This window comes from Eptatretus burgeri, chromosome 5 (genome assembly GCF_056783735.1).
Source record: "Eptatretus burgeri isolate ZD-2024b chromosome 5, Ebu_testis_v1, whole genome shotgun sequence".
In the NCBI taxonomy this organism is placed as follows: domain Eukaryota; kingdom Metazoa; phylum Chordata; class Myxini; order Myxiniformes; family Myxinidae; genus Eptatretus; species Eptatretus burgeri.
The window spans coordinates 108,859,249-108,881,476 of NC_140965.1; the positions used below are offsets into that span (position 1 = coordinate 108,859,249).

The 22,228-nt window shown below is 41.0% G+C and overlaps 1 protein-coding gene across 3 annotated transcripts in view; it reads left to right on the forward strand.

Annotated features, from left to right (window-relative positions):
* LOC147027132 (collagen alpha-1(XII) chain-like) overlaps nucleotides 1-22,228 on the forward strand; it is a 365,482-nt gene that overhangs the window by 175,941 nt on the left and 167,313 nt on the right. For all 3 annotated transcript variants that reach the window (XM_085883313.1, XM_085883312.1, XM_085883314.1), the window contains exons 27-30: nucleotides 2,282-2,411; nucleotides 9,892-10,031; nucleotides 11,273-11,402; nucleotides 19,674-19,813. In XM_085883313.1, the coding sequence (XP_085739439.1) occupies nucleotides 2,282-2,411; nucleotides 9,892-10,031; nucleotides 11,273-11,402; nucleotides 19,674-19,813 (540 nt within the window). The remainder of the gene's footprint in view (nucleotides 1-2,281; nucleotides 2,412-9,891; nucleotides 10,032-11,272; nucleotides 11,403-19,673; nucleotides 19,814-22,228) is intronic.

Genomic DNA, 22,228 nt, shown 5'->3' on the forward strand with positions numbered 1-22,228 from the left:
GACGAAGCTTGGAACTCGGTAGATGAGTGATTTATGTGACAAAATAAGCCAATTAAATTTTAGTTCAGGTCCAAATCCAGATCCGGCCTATCAATGGAATACTAGATGTAAACGAATCAGCCTAGTGGAGGTATGCACTTCACCGAATGCCCTTCTAGTTCATTAATAAACTTCTCTCCAAACCCCATTTAACCCTGTCTGAAACGGTTTCATTCAACTACCGTTTCCCTTGATGATTATCTTACCAGTGAAGGAAACAATATTGGAAGCTTTGGAATACAATGGCCATCAATTTTTCAATCGGATTCATTATTAATCACTGTTATAAACACTTTCATTGTCTTGCAATTTATTCAAACTTTAGATCATTAGATTTTTTTTCCCCTGACGTTTCTTTCACAACTGAGAATCACAAAAATTGGGTAGGACTTGTAGTGTTTCCATCTTAGCCATTTAATCACAATCCAGCTGAACCCAGGTTCAAAATGTATACTTGTATCATGTGTGTTTCCATTTCTACGAATGTCCTTGTTATTGATGGAAAAAGTACACTGTGGTCTCATGATGTGTTTTTCCTGCTTGTGATTTATTTAGATGCTCCACTGTGAACATTCCACCTTTTAAACAAAAAAATGCTTGGTGTGATGAATTTGTGTTGACTAGAAATATTTGCTCCCTCCAGGAGTGGCTTGAGGGTTGGGGTGGGGAAAAATTGATTTTCCATCCATGTTTAGTCATACCCCTAGCAGGTGTCAGTAAACAATTTGTACTGTATCATGTTTATAGGCAAGAATCGAAAGTTGTCTACTCATCCTCGTAGTTGGAGGGTGTTTTTGACCCTGGATACACACAGCATATATGCAAGATTCGGTGTCAATCAACCAAGCCATTTTAAATTCTATAATGTTCAGACATACATACATACATATACACATACATACATACAAACAGACATACATACATACAATTGCCAAATTTTAGTATGATTATGCTTTGGGATTCTGTTATCCTTTTCTTCCTTTTAAGTGGGTAATGTATGTGCAACCATTTTCTTGAACTTTTATGACCATATTAGAAAGGTAGGTGCAAGTCCTCATTAAGGGCTCAGGCCCCTATACCGCACCTTAAAATGGAACACGTCGATTATAGATTTAAAGAACCAATTAATTAAATAAATAAATAAATAAATAAATAAATATGTCGGTAGTTAAGATGGTAGTGTATATAAATATATACAAGGAAATCAGACACAGGTGGAGGCCATTCAGCCCATCATGCCTGTGTGACATCATCACTACACTCATTTATCAACACAAAATCCAAAGAAGAAAATGCATAATTTATTATTATTATTTTAGTCGTGTTTTTATGGGTTGTTGTATTTATTTATTTATTTATTTATTAATTGTTATAATTTTTTTTTTAAGTTTTTTTTATAAGTTAAATACATAGTTAACTCGAAGGGTACTCAGTAAAGCGCATACCTCCGCCATGTAATGCCTGATCCATGAGAACATATCAGCCCTATTATTGCATTTTTTTATTTAAAAAATTCTCGGATCCGGATCTGGATTCGGATTTTCACCAGAATCGAATCAATTCGTCATGGTCACACACCCAATGTGTCCACCAAGTTTCATCCGAATCTGTCCACATCTTCTTGAAATATCGTGGTATCAATTTAGCTCAATCTCTCAAGAGTGAAGAATCAATAACAAAATTATTGGATCCAAATCTGGTTTCGGATTTTCACCCAAATTGAATCAATTCATCCTTGTCCACCAAGTTTTGGTATATTAGCCCCAAAACGGCCTGACATGCGTTAGGAACTAAAACATACATCAGACATTAAAGCTGATTAAATTAAAAATTTTAACTCATATAAACCCATATAAGATACTTTGACTTATATAAGATACTTTGACCCATAAAAGATACTTTGACTGGACACATCCACAGCACACTTACCAACAACAACAACAACAACAACAACAAAAAAACAAAGCATTTTTAACCTGATCTGTCCTTTTATCATTTTGATTCCAATATCAAATCATCTTGACATATTATGAGCGAATCATCGACGTCATGCAATAATCTCATTCGAGTTTATGCTGAGCTTGAACAGGATTACAAAGCAGGATTACAAAGGTCTTATGAATTCCTCAAACTACTTGCAGCTGTTGAATGTTCTCATACATCTGAACTCTTCACATATGATAACGGTAAACAAGGGGAAGGAAGTATTCATCTTTTGGCTTGTTCCCTTTGTGCTATGCAGGTGACGGTTGGAGGTGCAGATGTTGAGACAAAGCTGGCAGGGCTCAGTCCACGCACTCGCTACCGAATCTTGGTACAAGCCATGTATGGTGACCATTCCCTCCAGCCGCTCGTGTTGGAGGATACAACGCGTGAGTGTAAAACTCATTTTGTTTTTGTGTCTCACTTTGTATTTGCTATTCATAACATCTGCTACTAATTTTATTGGCCTTCTTTGTGATTTTGTCTGAGCTCCTGATGATAGGCTAGCAGGTTAAAGTCTTATCTATGGGGTTCCTCCATGTACATTAGCACATAATGAACAAATCAACATAATTGTCTGTCATTTTGAACTGGGAACTTTGTATCATGAGCTATGTGCTTAGATTGGAGTGCAAAACATGTTTTCATTTGCCCATTGCCTATTATCGTCCTTGCAATTCATCGAAAAATATGTTGATATCTCCTATTGTCATTGTTCGACATCTGATAGATGTGAAAGATGTTATTTTAAACAAATGAAAAGGAATCTATTGCAGTTTTTTTCTTTCTTTCTTTTAACATTCAAATACTTCTTCATCCCCTTGTTGCCCAGCAAGTTTATCATGTAAAGTATTCAAAAATTGCTCCAATAATGAATCAAGAAAACGAATCCTCACTTTTTGTCGTTGCTCGAGCTTATTTATCTTACGTGATGTCACTTTTTGTTTTTCCCTGTGGTTTTCACTTTTCTCCCGGTTTCTGTCTCCTTGACTTTTTACCTGTGAACCCTGACCCACCCTGTCAAAATCGGTCATTCTCACCCCACATGCTCAATGAATCAGCCACGACAACCCACCTATCTCTGACTCACTCCTCCCCCCTTGTAGCAACAGTCACCTATATCGCTTCTCTCTATTATGTTCTGATAAGTGATAAAGGGTTTATGCATGAAATGTTAGCTCATACTTCCTTCCCACTGCAGTTAGAATATCTCAAGCAATGCCCTGTTGATGTTAACCAAAATGTTCATCACGTTGAACATCGTGCCCCCCCCCCCCTGTGTGTGAAACGGGTCACCGAGATAAATACCCTTGCAAGGGATCTGCATTCTTAAATGCTCTGTCTGGTTATTGTTGCGTAATTGCTTTTATTTATCTTTAACCAATGAGATGATGAAAATAATAAACATTGAGGTCCATTTCCTATTGTGGTTTCCTATGCTATTTCTGCTTCTCTTCTGCCCATTTTCCCTTTGACTCGGTCTAGCTTTTGGAACATTTTTGCAATTATCTCTGTCTGAGATCAAATGTGAAGTCCATTATTTCACAATAACACAAATTGCTTTGGCATAATGCTTTTGAAATACTCTTCTTGGAATACTTTCTCGAAGCATTTGCCAAAAATTCACTGAGACATCCAACATGTATTTCACCATGAAGTGTGTGTGTTTGTGTGTGTGTGTGTGTGTGTGTGTGTGTGTGTGTGTGTGTGTGTGTGTGTGTGTGTGTGTGTGTGTCGTTCATTGTTATCTCCATTTGCAGGTTTCAGAAGGTGGAACGGAGCCCTCCCAGGTCTCAAAGTAACCACCTCCATGTGTGATGTGTACATATGAGTGTATTCGTGTGCGTACACACATATATGTATGTTTGTGCGTGCAAGTTGCTGTTGTTGGCTGCTGTCTACACACATGGGTGCGTTTCAGGAGATGGAACGGAAACCTACCGGGTCTCAAATTATCCACCTCCATTGTGTGTGTGTGTGTGTGTGTGTGTGTGTGTGTGTGTGTGTGTGTGTGTGTGTGTGTGTGTGCAGGTGTATACTTGCACTTTCTCTCGAAGGGGTCTAAATGGGAATACATATCAACAATGTATCACTTGTACTCTTCATAGCCTTGAGGTTGGGATTGTCTGTAGCTCTTACTAGTCAGTTGTTAGTCTCTTCTTGGCACCTTCGAAGTGATCTACAGAAAATATAACCACTAATATAGCCATTTTATTTTACTCTTACACCAACTAATTGCACGGAGTAAACGTGGTATTGTCCCTTTTTCTTTAGGGACGGGACACTTCTTCCTTTTTGCTGCATTCCTTCTTTCTTTCTTGAGTTTCTTTCATTTCTTTCTTAATTTTTCTTTATTTCCCAAAAAATGAAATCACGCACCATTCCTTCATTGATTATCCAATCCTCTTCAACTTTCCAAAGAAGTTGAATCGAAGAACATTAGTACAAAAAACCAGACTTTTTTATTTCTCTGGAGTTATCCCCTCTCCTCCAACCCTGTTCCGACTTTAAGGGGTCAAAGGCGAAGCACTAAAATTGCACATTTTGCCCTGCCATTCCCTTGTATTTAAGTCGATGGAGGAGGTGAAACACAGGAAAAAAGGTGCTTGCAAACATAACGATTGGGATGCAGAGAAGTATTTGGATGGCAGTTGGTTTCAGAATGATACAGGGGTCAAAGGTCAGTATCACTTGCAAAATTATGGTTTGTGGTTTAATAGGTCTCTGTATTTTAGCCGATTCAGGCAATAATTTGCAAAATCAAACCTAATTACTACAACACCGCATTACATATACAAAGTGCAAAAACCGATCCTCTTATCTCCAGAACTACCAGCATTAGATTCTAATCATTAGCAAGGTCATGGAATCGATCATCACGGTTGAAATCAAATAATTCCTTTTCTCTGATGACCTCAGATCACCCATTCGGTTTCACACCTGGTCACTCTCCCTTGAACATGCTGCTTCTACTCTCCTACCAGTTGTGGAGGCCCTCAATGCCAGACATGAGATCAGGGATGTCTCTCTTGACATATCTTGAGCTTTTGAGAGTCTGGCCTCCTGCCTTGCTCTCCAAACTCTCTGCTGTGGCATCTAAGGCCAACTCCACTCAAGGCTTGCTGTGACTTCCTCTACTCTCAGAGCCAACGTGTAGCTCTCAATGGAATCCTTTTTTCTCCTCTTCCTGTCAAGGCCGGAGTGCCCCAAGGCAGTGTTCTGGTTCCAGTCTTATCCCTAATCTCCATCAACAAACTCTCTGACTGTAAAATCCTCTTTATCTATTTGATGATGACTCCCCCTTCTGCCATGGCATTCCTCATCTCACAGATAGGATGGCAACAGCCTCTTCCTTCTCTTCAGACCTTGATAGAATCACAAGCTGGTCAAACACTTTGGATATGTCTTTAAATCCTAAGAAATCTCACTCTCACTATCTCTCTCTCTCTGAAATGATGCAGAGCAGTGAGGAGTGGTAGGCAGAGCAGGAAGGCTGAATGCCTAAGCTCTGTGTGCTTCTATATATTGTGTCCCAAACCCATTGCTTCCTGCACCCACCTTCCCCAGTCGCACCCAGATGGCTGTTCTTGGATTCTGTGTCCTTTACACCTGACAATGTGGAGAGCTTGCTGTCAATCCTTGACTCAGATTCTGCAAACTGTCCAGACGGCATCAGCCCGTGTGTCCTCAAAACCTGCTCTGCTGCTCTTGCTCACCCTCTCTCTGTTCTATTCACCCTCTCATTTACTTAAGATCATCTGCCATCTGCTTGGAAATCTGGAAACATGACCGCTCTGCATAAAAAGGTGCAAAACCAGATCCCTGCAACTACAGACCAATCAGCCTTCTTCCAATCATCAGCAAGATTATGGAATCCATCATCGATTCTGACATTAAATCCTTCCTCTTTTCCAATGGCCTGATTTCCAACCATCAATTTGTATTCAAATCAGATCACTCGACCCTGGACATGCTGCTTCTGTTTTCACAACAATGGATGGATGTCCCACATGCCAAACATGAGATCACAGCCATCTCCCTCAACATTTTGCGAGCTTTTAATATGGTCTGGCACCCTGCGTTGCTCACCAAACTCTCCACTCATGGCTTGAGGGCTTCCTCTTCTGTCACAGTCATTGCGTGGCACTAAATGGAGTTCTCTCATCTCTTCTTGTCCAGGCTGGAGTTCCTCAAAGCATTGTTCTGGGCCCTGTGCCTTTTCTAGTTTTCATCAATGATCTTTCTGACTCTCTGGACAATCCTATTTATCTCTTTGCTGATGACTCCTCCCTCTGCCGTCCCATCTGTCATCCCTCAGATCGGCAGTCAGCAGCCTCTTTACTCTCTGCAGATCTGGATAGAATCACAAGCTGGTCAAACACTTGGAACGTGTCTTTCAATCCTGACAAATCTCACACTCTCACTATGTCTCTCCAAAAAGACCATCTGGAAAAAAACCCATTTCCTTTCTCGACAATCCTCATGAAGAAGTCCTTTCATTCAAGCTTTTGGGTCTCACTATCTGCCGTGATCTTTCCTGGGAAAGCCACATCTCCAAGCCGGCCTCCAAAGGCAGTCACCGACTGGGCATCCTGCGTCGTGCAAAGTCCTTCCTTGACACACCAGAGCATCTAACCATTTACAAAGCTTTCATCTGCAGCCGAATGGAGTACTGCTTTCCCCTTCTGGGGATGTTCTCCTGTCTCACACCTATCTCAGCTTCACGCTGTGGAAACCAAGGCTTTTAGGATCATTGCTATCTCCAGCGATGAAGCTGAGTCTTTCGTTCTCTCATTCTCTCACTGGATGCAGGTCGGTGGTCTTTCTGTCTTCTACCATCTCGCCTCTGACCTTGCTCCCTATCCCCACTCTGTTTGTGATCTGTCCCCCCTGTATTTCCACAGTGTGCTCAAAGTTCGCTAAACCCACATTTTGGTGAAACTTTCAAAATCAGGAAATACTGCTCACCTTCACTCTTTCATTCCTCTTTTTCACACCTCTGGAACACACTCCCATACTCTCTTCAATCCCACTTTTCCCTCCAGGTCTTTGAAATAGTTGTTCACCACTATCTCATATCTTCCCCCATCCAAAACCACGATATTTTCCACCCCCCATTAATCCACCCCAAACCTTCAAATTCCATGTTTTCCTTCCTGAAAGTCTCTGTAGTACCATCTTGTTTACCCTGTGTACCCCACCCAATCCCTCTCCCTTCCACAGATATCCTATTGTCTCTGTTCCCTACTGTTTTGTGCCTCCCTCCCCAGCCCCTCTTGTCTCCTGCCTTGTTATATGTTATGTGTGTTAGCTCTTATACGAGCCTCAACTTTGCATACAAAAAGAAAACAACAAATTAGGACCACCTGGCAAACCCTCCTATCTACTTTCCCAATAATCATCTTGTGGAAGCAGAGTCACTCAAACCCCTGGGTCTCACTATCAGCCATGATCTTTCTTGGTCAAACCACGTTTCTAAGTTTTCCTCCAAAGCTCAAAGGTAAGTGCACTACCTATAGCACCATCCTCTAAATCGATGCTGCTATGAAATACAAAATTTAAACCAGTTTAAAGGAACTTTCGTTATAATATTGTTTCATGTCGGTGAAATTATTCGGTGAAAAACTTTTCCAAAAATCCCAGAGAGTAACCAAGTAATACAATATTACCCTCTTGGAAAATTGCAAGTCACATACCTTGGTCATGCTCTTACACAAATTGTCCAAATAAATGGTTTTCAAACGCTCATAAGAAATTCCAAAATCCTCATAAGAGCCTTTTCAGAGGAATACTCGTTCTAATTCTGACGTGTCCCACTGATCAAGTTAAACGGAATTGGAAACCCCTTCGATGTGTTCTCCAAATGGAAATTCTGAGTCTTGTGTTTGATAATTAATAAACCCCAGAACAAATGCTTGTTAAATTATTGAAGCACCAAGATGCAGTATCTGTTTGGTTCATTGCAATGTGGATCTGAGAATGTAATTGTGCTTGCGGCTCATTCTACTTTAAATTCTTTTTTTGTAGCAACGAGATTGTGAAAGAACAATGATCCATGTATTCACAACGATTGTTGTGTGTGCAGAAACAAGAGCATTATTAAACATCCCATTCCCTTTGCATACAATACACGAGAAATGAGACACACAACTTGAGAGAATGGGCACCTCGATGCGCTCATTCACTTGTGCATTAAGCTGTGCGTTTGCATCAATGCTGTGCCATTGATGTAACGCTGCGTGTTGGTTCGGCTCGGGCTTGGGATTTTGTCAGCATTCTTGGAATAACACCAACTCACGGTCAAGAGATACCATGGAATCTTTAATGTTTAACAACTAATGCTGGCAGATCTGGGACTCCTGGCTTAATATCTATCTGAGGGGCCCGACAGGATGGACTAGAGGTATGCATACTCTCCTCAAAGCTGTTGAGCCTGGGATCTAATCCTGACCCAGCTATAAACTGCCATCCCGGTGTCTCACAGGCAGGGTGAATAATCAGTGTGTGTGCCATCCTAAAGATGGATGTTAAATGGGCGCCACGTCTGTCAGTATTCATTCGTGGACATCAAAGATCCCATGGTATCCTTTGTAAAGAGTAGGCGAGCTATCACTGCCATCATGATCAAATTCCAAATTCCTGCCCGAACCAGCAGACGGTATGTGTCAGTGGCACAGCCACTTCCTCAGCTAATGATGCTACACTACAGCCTTGTGATGCATACAAATGAAGAAGATCCTTCTGAGGGACGGTCCACTCATTGAAGCAATGCTATGTTATGTCTGCAAAGCTCCAATGAGACAGTTTATAGTTGGGCTGAGAATCAAACCCAGAACAGACAACTGAAATGTAAGTGTTCTATCTCTGCCCAATCCTACCGGACACTTCATGCGCTTAATTTTCTTGAGATTAGATTAATTCCTCCACTTGAATCCACTCCTGCCAGGTGTTGATTGACCATTGTCATCATCTGATTGATACAGCTTTGCCTTCCATTGAAACCCATCGCTAGTTGTATAAATCGGCTTCCCACATCAATTTGAAATTGGAACCCGGCTTTACACGTGACCCAAAGGTGTTTGCAGATTCTGCAGTATCTTACTTTCAGGGTCTCGTCTAATCTGTTTGCATTCCTTTCAGTTCGTGTGCCAATTGCATAATAATAATAATAATAATAATGGCAGACCATAAAGATGGCTCTTTTCATTGTGTTGACAACTCTCTTTTTTGTCCAAGGTGCACAATGAAAGGGAAAAAAACCTGTCTTAACAATTGCTGCATCCCACTAGTGACAGGCTATCATTCAAAAGTTGCTTCCAGCATGATTCTGTCGACACAATGCATGTAACTTTAACAAGCAATCATCACCAAACTGTGCAATCAATCATCTTTAAAATTCAACAAACTTGATGCTTTTGCGAAACAGGAATTTCCAAATTATTCACTGTTGCACTCTTTGCTCTCTCTCATTTGCTACCATATTAAATATTATCACGTGCACTTGTGCAAGAAACACATGATTATGGGCATTGATTACCAACACTGTTCCTTAAAAAGGACAAACTCCTTTAAAGTAGAATTAAAAAAATCCTGGATTTGTTTATTCCATTACACTGCCTTGTATATTTCAAGTCGAAGTCAGATTTGAACCACTTTCATAATATTTTATTTTAAAATAAAAGTTTGTATATGCAATCAACACGAGGGGACACGTATGAAATGTATAACGATTTTGTAGCGCCATCGACTTCATACTAGTTATTGTTTTGTTACAACTATTAATTTTATCCATTGTTTTTTTACATTTTCTTTTCTCCTTCTGCTATTCGCTTTTAATATTCATCTCATGTTCAACATCTTTATTTACAGTGCCACTAGCTGGCCCTCGTCACCTGCGGTTTTCTGGCATCACTCACTCCGGATTTAAGGCATCTTGGGATGCGGCTCCAGGTCCAGTGAGCAGATATCGGATTGTTTACTCACCAAAAGGCAGTCGTGACTCCAAAACGGTATTTTATACTCTTATTCAGTCAGTATGTGAACCTTTCCCAAATGAGTTTTCACTGCGATGAATGGAGACGTTTTTAAACAACTGATAGATTAATCCTGATGCATTGCGCATCTAGTGCTTATTCTACAGTCTAGGATCACATAAGAGCAGTAACATAATTCAGGCACACACCTGTAGAGACGCCAAACGACACAGGACTAGACATCGAACGAACAGTCGTTGACACGGGGGAAGTGAATAACTTGTAGGCCTTCAAAAAGCAGAATTGCCCATTGAAAAGAGAGGACGACGAGACTTTGGCGGGCAGTATCCTTCCTGTGCACTCTGGATACCAGACATCATCTTGTGACGTTATTTTTCTCTCCGTAGTCAGTGAGACAGTAAAGGTGATATCTCCCCCAATTCCTCCTCTCCTCCCCGTTCCCAATGGGATGCCAAACCATGGTGTTTATCCATGCACTATCCTCTAAATGCTGAGCATACTGCAACAAAGCAGCACATATGATCTTTAGAGTCCTTGGTATCACTTGGTCAGGATCAGTATTGAATCGCTGACCTAACAAACTCAGAGCATATGCTCGAATGATAATATCACCGAGTCTTTGTGGAACAATTACGAGGCAGTTGGTATTTTCATCATCAAAAGCAAATTCATTAATTTGTGTTCACTTTAGTTTTAGTTTTGTTATTTTTTTATTATTATTATTATTACTTGAAAAGCAATCATCCTTACGGACGAGTTCATTTCCCAAATTTTACTATGTCGATGGTTTTCATCCAGAGAATTGGAGTACTGTATTTTATTGCAACATGCAATCCTACTCAGTGGCACTCCATGGTAATAATATTTGCCCCCCTTTATTGTTACTTAAATCGATATTTTATCGATTTAATCGATACTTTATTCAGATGATTTGTTTGGCTGATTATGAATTCCACGTTTTGCTTTATCCCCAATTCGCAATGCTAAGAAAATATGTCTTCATCGCAGTCCTTTTGTAACCCCCACCTTTAAGTGACCTGAAGGCTTTGTGATGGGTGAACTCTCCATAAAAAATATAAAAATCTATCAAACATAGCCATTATCCCCCATGTGTAATTCCCTCAATACATTTTCACAGTATACATAGTCAATGATGAAATAGTAAAAAAAATTACAGCTTTTTAACAGGTGTTGGTACATGAAGCTGCAAGTCAAACATAAAAAAAAACAATGTTTTGTGTGCATTTACTGCTTAGATTGAAGTCCCTGGAAGACAAATGGACGTTGCGCTTTCCAATCTGAACAAATTGACAGAATACGATGTTTCTGTCTTTGCTGTTTATCCTGAGGGAGAGTCTGATGCCCTCAATGGAAGAGAAGCCACATGTGAGTTTAAGAACACAACTGCATAGCATTCCCAGTGTGTTTGCGTGTGCATTCGAATGAGTGCGTGCATGGTACTGAATACTCCGCAAACTGTTTTAATTTATGTCCCGATAAGTTGGCTGCTCACATTCTGCTGCTTGACAGATATTTGTTTGGTTTGACAGGTTCTGGCATGTCATCCAAGGCATTTTCACAGTCTGTTATATATTTCTATAAACTTTCACGACGTCACCGTCATCGCACTGGCGATGTTAGATTGAATTGTTTTCTTTGAGTCATATCCTTCACTTTACACCTACTCACTTTCCTTTGTTGAAAACAATCTTTCTGATCTGTCTATGTCTGACCTCTCTCTCTCTGTCTATGTCTGACCTCTCTCTCTCTGTCTCTGTCTCTGTCTCTGTCTCTGTCTCTCTCTGTCTCTCTGTCTCTGTCTCTGTCTCTCTCTCTCTCTCTCTCTCTCTCTCTCTCTCTCTCTCACTCTCTCACTCTCTCACTCTCTCACTCTCTCACTCTCTCACTCTCTCACTCTCTCACTCTCTCACTCTCTCACTCTCTCACTCTCTCACTCTCTCACTCTCTCACTCTCTCACTCTCTCACTCTCTCACTCTCTCACTCTCTCACTCTCTCACTCTCTCACTCTCTCACTCCCTCACTCTCTCCACTGTTTTGATGAGTTGCAGACCACTCCACTTTCCTTGACTTGCTATTCTTCCCCTATTTCTTCCCTTTTCCACCATATTTACATTTCTATTCATTTCTCATTGTTAGCAAAGGCTTTTGTGTTTGGCTTTTCCTCATTCAATGGAATTTTCCAACTGTACAATGTAGCGATAGCTTGGTTTGCATTATTCCTGTCGAAACCTATCAACCAATCTTTTTGATAACAGATGAGTGGCTCCATCCAGAAAAAGAGCCATACAATAACTTCTACTTATTTTGTTTCTTCTTCTTCTTCTTCTTCTTCTTCTTCTTCTTCTTCTTCTTCTTCTTCTTCTTCTTCTTCTTCTTCTTCTTCTTCTTCTTCCTCTTCTTCCTCTTCTTCCTCTTCTTCCTCTTCTTCCTCTTCTTCCTCTTCTTCCTCTTCTTCCTCTTCTTCCTCTTCTTCCTCTTCTTCCTCTTCTTCCTCTTCTTCTTCTTCTTCTTCTTCTTCTTCTTCTTCTTCTTCTTCTTCTTCTTCCTCTTCTTCTTCTTCTTCCTCTTCTTCTTCTTCTTCTTCTTTCTCTTCTTCTTCTTCTTCTTCCTCTTATTCATGTCTTATGCAATATGCTTTGAAGAGAGCATTAGTTCTGCCAAAGCAGTTTCTTTGGCACAGGTTACAATACTCTAAGGGTCGCCACTTTGATGTCGGATACTCGACTGAATGTGGCAGGAATTTGAAATTTGTTTCAGGTGCCTGCAATAGCTCACCTACGATTTGCGAACATCACATTGGGATCATTAACGTCCACCAATTAATGTCAGCAGAAGGGATACCCGGTTTCACATCTGGTAGAGGGACGGCACATACATTGATGATCACGCTCCCTGCGAAATGCCGGGGTGACACCTTATTGCTGGGCCCAGATCCAAACCTAAGGTAGACAGCTAAGAGAAAAGTGCGCACACCTCAAGGCTATCCTACCAGTCCTTTCATTCACTCTACTCCTCTCCCTGCCACCCCTCCCAACTCCCAAGTACAAGAATGTACAACGTGGCTAGAATAAATCTATAACATCAGTAGGATGTGAAAATTGTTGTTGTCCTCACCTCTGTAAATGCAAACACTACTTCTTTCTTACATGCCTTATGAGCTGTCACATACATCATGCACAAACACACAGTCGGACACCAGACAACATGGGACTTAACTTCTGGAAAACAAGAACTAAATTTGGGGGAAATGATGGAAGTTCCCTGGGTACTGTGGGTACCGGTGATGACATCTTTTGGGATTGCTTTTCTCTCCACAGTCATCAGAGAAATTGAGAATATGCCAACCCAGGGGGTATCGTCGTCGTCGTCATTGTCATCGTCATCGTCATCGTTGTCGTCATAATTATGATGCTATTATCAGTCCATTGCTGGACAACAGCCTCAGTATGTTGATGCCATGTTGTTCTTTCTCTTGCTTTGTTGTTCCAATTGACCCTTCCCCAATATTTGTCTATTTCATCCCTCCATCTTAGATGTGGTCTTCCCCCGTTACCATCCTTATGTCTCCCCCTGTTCCTGTTACCATCAAAATGTCTCCATGTTGTTAATATTGTTGTCTATCTGACCTTCTGCTAGTGTATCCTACCCATTTACATTTCCTGAATTTAATTATTTCTAAGATATCCTGAGTTTTTGGTTTATTTTCTGACCCATTTATTTGTCTTTCTTCATTTGCCTGTAATACCGAACATATTTCGTTCCATATTGTGTTGTGCTGCTGTTAACTTTTTCTCCATTTTTGTTGTTAACACCCAGGTCTCTACCCCAGAGATTATAATTGGAATTCATGGGGTTTATTGGTGTTCTGTCCTCTAAATTCTGAGCATCAAGGGAGGAAGGAGCAAATTGTTACCCTCGCCCGAAGGAGAGGGTATTGCATTTGGGTCCATTTGTTTGTCTGTCTGTTTGTCTGCACAGTACTTTAGTGTTTTTCTCCGCAACTGCTTGTCGGATTGAGACGAAATTTTCACCACAGGAGCGAATTCTCATATTGAATGTGAGTATTGATAAATATGACATCATAGGTCATGTGGTGTGGCAGTCATGTTGGAAAAACGGAAAAATATTGGACCTTTGTATCTCTGAAACCACAACAAGGAAAAAATTGAAACTTGGCACATAGCAAGAACTTCTCATGGGGAACGAGTGTGATTTTTTATGACGTCATAGTGCCCTCGTTATGATGTCATAATTGCATATGTAGAACGCCACATCCGATCAGTATGAACATTTCTGAGGGTCATCTAGGGATAAAATTGTCCAGAAAAAAAAAATTGGTGATGTCATCTGTCATGCGATTCGGCAGTCATATTGTTTAAAAAAAAAAAAAAAACCTTCAAAAATCTGCTTCTCTGAAGTGACTGAACAGATTGAGGTGAAACCTTTCATGTATGACCACCTATCCATGAGGAACAAAAGGTTCACACATGATGTCATAGGTCACATGGTTTGGCAGCCGTAATGGCTTTACCCTAACACCTATATTAAAAAAAAATTCTAGAAAGGCTGGAGAAATCAAGGGGAAACGTCACAAAAATGTTCCACAAGCCTTGGGGATACCAGTGTATTCATGAATAATTGATAACTCACATGGTCTCGCAGCCATATTGGATTGAGCAAAAATCTTAAAAATATATATTTCTCTTGAACCACTTAATCAATCGACGTGAAACTTTACAAATATGATTCAGTTATGATGGGGATTATACATTTTAAATTTCAACCTCATTGGTCACATGATTGACTTCTTGAATAAGGCTCACTTGGCTGTGCCTCGATGGGTCTGATGGAAGAGGAGCAGCAGCTGAAATGGAAGTCTTATCCAGGTTCCTCCCGATGACTTCCTCTTTGCTTTTTGATTGTTATTTATGTAACACACAAGTACACAAACACCACACAAAAGTCCTGGCGAGGGTCTGCAATCTCTGATTGCTATTTTTCTTATTTTTTAATGTGTTTGGGATGACGCTGCCAGGTTTGGAATCGAACTACCAACCTCCTAGACTCAGAATGGATGCTATCACTATAATGCCATTGTGTCTCATTAAGTTACATTTTAATATTAGGTACCCATATTATGATATCGTCTAAGTGGCACTTTTATGGTAACAGGTACATACAGCTAGATACATGCACGATATACATATTTTAAAACAAAAGGCAACAAGATTTCTCCAATATGTGAAATATACTCTTTTGTGGAAGAGGAGGAAGGAGTCCATAGCTGGACTGTGGTCAGCGTAGTATGGTCCGTGTTTCATGTCGGTTAAATTGCCATATAACAGGGATCTGTCAGAGTTAAGTTGTTTGCTGCACTTGATGCTCAGGAGGCAGCGTATGTAATTTATAGACAGTGTAGACAGTTTAATTATGTGTACACAAAACCTTTTGTTTGTGGGCAGGGTTACAAAACAGGCCACAGCAACACGCTGCTCTGGTGCATGCTCCCATACTTGATCTGACCTAGGTGTGGACTTCCCATCACAGAGGCACACGCAGATGCACATGTGTCACATGTACGAAAGGCCAATTATGATCTCTCTGGTCGGTGTGTGCCAGCCATGGTGGTGCAGTGGGCTGTAGAGGCCAGAAGCAAAGATATATGTTTAATTTTTGGGGGTCGCCATCATGGGCGGGACCCAAGAGGAAGAGTCCACCGACGCAAAAGAGGAGAACGTCCTGCATAGGAGTAGAGACTAGAGAGTCCGGGGAAACAAATGGAGAGTCCAGATGAGAGTCACCAGGAGATTCCATGAGAGAGGATGAGTAGAGGCTTGTGATTCCACCAAAGAGAACAGAGAGGCTTGTGTGCATGGAGAACGGAGACCTCACTTGGAGGAGAAGCCTTGTGGGGAATTGACCCAAGCTGGGATCACCCTATGTTTTTGGTGGGTATGAAGGTAAAAGGACAAAAGGGGACCAGGTGGCTAAGTTGAAAGCCTACCTTTAGCTAACCCTGCTCGTTACTGGCTCTTATCACCCTCCTGGTCTCTAAAGTGGACACCATTGTGTTTAACTGCTCCCACCCTTTGCATCGTAGAGAAAAGGGAAGTCCTGCTTGCATTATTGTGTTGTAGTTTCAGCGCGATCTGTGGTGCCTTAGGATTTGAGCTTTTATTTCTCCTCATTGTATATAAGCTTGCATATCTCATTCTCCTGTTTGCGTCTTTTTGACTCGCTTGGTTTGTTCCATTATTATAGCGTCTTGTTGACTGTTTTCCTTGTGGTTTTCATTGTCAAAACAAATCCTTTAAAAGGTATGAAAGCGTGTTTCAGCTATCTGCTTTCCGTGTGGGTTTTCCGTCCTTTCAGCTCATTTGGACAACCTTGGGGAATGGTACAGTAATGTAAAATTGAATGCAGTGCATATTGAAAGACCACTTTGATCATCCCTCGGGATGAAAGATCCCGGCTCTGAGTAATTCCGTATTAACAGATATTCGGACATGACAATACCAATATTCTGCTGTACAGTACATTTTAATGATTTAAAGTGGACAAATTGGCATGTTTGTGACATTTATAATTCATAGTTTTTTGAAAGTGAAGATCAGCAAAATCAATATTGATAACTTCATTGATGACATGTGTCACATTTCTCAAATCAATACTAAATTTTACACGTTTTCCAGATCTTACTTGCATGCCACAACAAAATGATTTTGTGAAATTTAGAACAAATAGTTTTTACCTTTATTGGTCAATATTGATTTGTATCATCTGAAAGGCATTGGTGAAAACATGCAACACAATAGCACAGTATAGGTAAGCAGATGTTACATGTATGTATCTGGAAGTTCTCCGATTGTTTTGATGTGTTCTGTCATTCACTGCAATGAAGCCATGGCATATCTGATGCAGCCATTTCTCAGAGCACTTATATCAACTTTCCCATCATCACGTGGTGCTCTACTCCAACGTGCGTGCCAGTTCTGCTTTGCTAACTCACTTCCTGGCTCCAACTTTAAGAAACGGTGACGTCGGAATGACTGTGTCTGGCCGCCTTAGAACAGGGAGCATCAGGACATGCCTGCGAGAGTTGTCATGCTCTTTGAATTCTCCTTTCAACATTAACATCACGATGCTGTTCCTGGCCTTTGATCAACACTTTGGTGTTTGTATCTTTATCAGTGAATGTTTTAATCTTGGAATGCATCAGATGAGTAAATAAACTATGATTGCCTCAAATTAACAAAATGATGTCTTTGAAATAATATATTATGTTCTCACCAGAAGCAAGAACAGACAAGAGAGACTCTTGTACTTCTGTGTTCGCAATTACTCCACTGGACATGTTCAGTAGTTGTCGATCTGATTGAGAGTTTACTTTAAACATTTGGATCATGTTGTTCTCGACGTGGCATATCATTCCCCTTTGCATGGCTGTCATCATGCCTCAATGAAGATGGTTGTGCTTATTCATGCACAAAATAATCAAACTCAGTATGTTCGTTCATATTATGGGCGTAATCCTCCAGTGAGATGTATTTTGAACATCCAGCACATCAGTGCAGATTCCTTTAGTGTGAATACAACGATACTTCAGTCACTTCTAGCATCTTCCATCACAAAACTAAAATGGTGTACAATGAACGATTGTTTTTTTTTTTTGGGGGGGGGGTAAAATTATTTTTTCATTTATTTATTTATTTGTATTTTTCCCGCTTAATATACCATGGCTGTGGCACACCCATCCGGAAGAGGATTGAGGAAGATCGGTCTCCACCCAATGAAAAACTATAAATGACATTTTAAAATATTTATTTGTTTGAAAGTTTATAACAATGATTTTGATCACGTGTAATTATGAAATGAGTATCAAATAAATAACCGATGTTGGGATGCTATTTCTGGACACAACTTGCAAAGATGAACTGATGCTGTTCATTTGACTTCCCCATGTTATAATTCTTGTTTACAAGATAAGTATATGCTGAAGAGAAACTGTTGGAAAAGGGAGAAAGCAAAGAAGTTGTTCCATTGACTCGATTATTGTTGATTGCATTAAGCTTCCCAAGTGGGCTGCTCAAGGAATTACTTTGCAAGATTAGATTAGCACAATGCACAACAATGATGAAAAAACCAAAACAAATCAATATTCCTCCTATCTAGGAAGATAGAATGTCCCAAATACTCTTATTACACTTGCACCAGATATTGGCATAAATGAGAAGGGGGTCTACAGATATGTAATGCTACTTCCTATCTCCAGCTGAGCTGGCAGGACAGCTCAGAGGTAGCACAGTTGCCTTTGAGCTGTCTTTTGTCTTGGTTTGAAAGTCTGCCATGACTAGTAACCCTTGTTTTCCACACGCAGGGCATTAAATCAATCATTGTGCCATCTCTTAGATGGGACATTAAAACTGGGTAATCTTCTTCCAGAAGCGATGCTGGTGAACACCAATTATCCCACATTGTTCTTCATTGAGAGTATTTGTTTCAAAATTCGAAATTAATGCCTTGACTATTTTAAGGACAGCGATGGCAAACCACATCCAGTGCACAATCCTTGCTAAGAATCTGGTTGGGCAGCATGGACCTGCTCTTGGGAAGACCATCATGGATAGATGGATCTTCAGCTCTCGGTGCAACCAACTTTGGATGATCGGCACAGAAACACATGCATTATGTTCACAAAACATTCTCGCAATGTGTCCCCAGAAAAAAGTCATTATTATTTTGATTATTATTATTATTATTATTATTATTGCGATTATTAATATTATTCTTCACATATTATTTTGATTTTATAAAACTAATACCAGACACACCATATTGAACTTTCATACATGGTGGTTGGTAATGTGATTACACTTGTACACATCAATGGTAGGAACAGTCATGAGAGGAGAGATCACATTGGTTTGGAGACGTTCGTGACTCTCAAAGCATCTGCTCGGGGAAGAAAATATGCAGAGTAGTTTGCCGTGCCTTCCGAATGGGATGTGTCAGAGCAGAAATTTGGAATTGTGCGCTGGTGCTGGCATACTCGCCTTCTCATTGTAAAATACACCATTCGTTTTTTAAGATCCATCCATTCCCATGGACAGTGCTCTCATTGACGCAATACCCTTCCCGTGAAGCACCAGGATGACGTTTTATAGTGGCATCAAGAAACAAACCCAGACAAGAAATCTCATGGGGAAGTGTGCTACCACTGATCAATCATTCCAGTAATGGTGCTGGAATAAATCATTCCAGCATATCAGTAAGACTGCAAAGATTGTTCCAGAATCACTAAAATTACTTGTTGCATTTGCTCAAAATTGAGTTTGGTGGATTGTGGATTGATCGTAAACTTCTTTAGCCTTCTAGACTCGAGCCAAATACAATTTCTTTCCAAGTACATCTCAAGTCATTTTTCTGACAATAACCCATATTATTATGTAGAACTCAAGTTGTACTTAAGTTAGTTAAGTACGACTTAATAGCTATGCTTTTTGCCTGGGTTATAGCATGAAGCCATGATTCCTCCCCTCCCTATTATTATTATCAATACTGTCACAATATCATTGAACTCTGTAACCCTGTTTCAATAGTTTGTCCCTCCTCCTCTCCCATTACCTGATGTGCAGTGCCGATTGCTGGTGCAAGTGATCTGCAATTCTCTGACGTGACGCACAACAGCTTTAGGGCCTCCTGGAAAGCTGCTCGGGGTCGAGTGAGCAAGTATCGGGTTGTTTACTCACCAAGAGGCACCGGTGACTCCAAGGAGGTACTTTATTTTTTATAACATAAACTTTTTCCATTTTCAGAATCAGAATAAGGCAATCTATATGTTATTTATATACACTGTAGGAAGATTGGGATGGAGGGTTGATTGGTGGCTTTGGGGAACGTGGGCTTTCCAAATATAAATAGGAGTCGGACATAGCAAGAAAACTGCTAATTTCTCGTAATAATTTTCCTGTCGGAGCATATTTGGAATTATTCTTAAAACGTAAAAACAAATAGTAATCCAAGCCCTTATTAGCGGTGAATTAACCAAAGCTGTTGGTTTGTTTCATGCCTCACAATTGACCAGCAGCCATGATGTAATAGAGAACTTATGGTGATACAAGTGTTCAGAGCCACAACTTTATTTGGCATCCCCACCCCTACGTTCTTAAATCAAGTCCAGAAAGAAGTATAAATTCATGAAGTAGCGCACAACTCAGCGCACAGTCCAGCACATGTGTGCACACATACTTACGTACGTAAGAACGTAAATACACACACACACACACACACACACACACACACACACACACACACACACACACACACACACAATCTATATATGTCTCTCTCCTCTATCTCTCTCTCTCTCTCTCTCTCTCTCTCTCTCTCTCTCTCTCTCTCTCTCTCTCTCTCTCTCTCTCTCTCTCTCTCTCTCTCTCTCTCTCTCTCTCTCTCTCTCTCTCTTTCTCTCTTTCTCTCTTTCTCTCTTTCTCTCTTTCTCTCTTTCTCTCTTTCTCTCTTTCTCTCTTTCTCTCTTTCTCTCTTTCTCTCTTTCTCTCTTTCTCTCTAGTTGGAAATGACCCACACGTGGTTGCAATTTTTTTCACTTCAGAAATTATTCACAGACAAACCTCTCAAATTACATAGACTTGCAGAGTACCCGCCATGCAGGCGATCTTGTTCCAAGTAAGCAACACATTCTTCTGACCCATATATTTGGGCGGTGTATAGGTAAGTGACAGCTCTGCACATGCAAAAATAAATGACCCGGGTTAAGTGTACAAAGCAAAAACATACCTACTACTTATAATTCAAAACACCTCACTGCAATGGAAAACGTGGTGACAGGAATACTGCATTGTAAATGGTGTGGACTTGTAATACCCCAACTGGAGGGGGCGCTACACGATACATATTGACATGAAGAACTTGTGTCACCCCTTCTCCACCCCCCCCCCACCCCCAAGACCAACGGCAAAGATAAAAACAACACTTTACATTAATTGGGATCATGCTGATCCTGTTCAGCAAGTCTGGATGGAATTGGCCCAAAAGTGTAGGAGGAGTTGTGCGTCAAACAAACAAACCTAAAAACAAACACCAGTCTCTGAATAATAGTAAGGTCAAGTCAGACATGGGAGCATGCGCTTGAGCAGCGCGTTTCTGCGTCCACTTTCCGCCGGAACTTCAGGGGCCTCCGTCTGGCCGTCCCCCAGGCAAATGGCCCATCCCAATCTCCTTGAGATGCCGATCAACCTGCTGCAAACATGAGGCACGTGGTCGGCCCATTGGCCTCCTCCACTCACGAGATTCCCTCGCTGAGAGAATCTGGTGAGCAGGATCAGATCAGGAAAACGAGTCACATCTACATACAGCCGTAGCTGATGCTGACGGACTATGCAGGGAACAAATCTCATTTGAGTCTCTCTCAGCAACCGCAATTTGGACACAAAGTCCAACCAGTAATAGCCAAGGATTCTCTGAAGAGACCTGGTACCAAAGGAATTAAGTTTGGCAATTAAGTCTCCATATCAGATCCCTGGTCAGAGTCCAAGTCTCATATCCATAGAGTAAGACTGGAAGCAACAAGGACTTGAAGACTTGGACTTTCGTCCTCCCGCGCATGTACCGGCAGCACCACACCCCATAATCCAGTGAATCCATGACTCTCCAGGCCTGACGCAGACATCTATCGACCTCCGACTCACAGCCAGCAGAGACATGAATATCACTGCCAAGGAAAGTGAATCTCTCCAGGACCTCAACATCCTCAGCACAAACAGGCACAGACAAGACAGCACCATCCAAGATGTCACCGAAAGCCTGGATCTTAGTTTTGACCCAGAAAACCCATAATCCCAGCGGCTCCAACTCCTCATTCAGCACCTCGAGGGTCCCCAAAAGGATATCTAAAGTCTCCGCAAAGACGACTGCATCATCTGCAAAATCAAGGTCAGAGATCTTGTCATTCCCAAAAGATGCACCGCAGCTTGATCTCTCTGACATCCTCCCTAAAATCCAGTCCATATAGTGCTGAAAAGTGTGGGGGCCAGTACACACCCCTGATGAACTCCAGTAACGACTGGAAATAAGTCAGAGATGATACCACCACATCTCACAGCACTCTTAGTACCAGAGTAGAGTTCAGACATCAGATCGATCAGTTTTGGTGGCACCCCATGAAGACCAA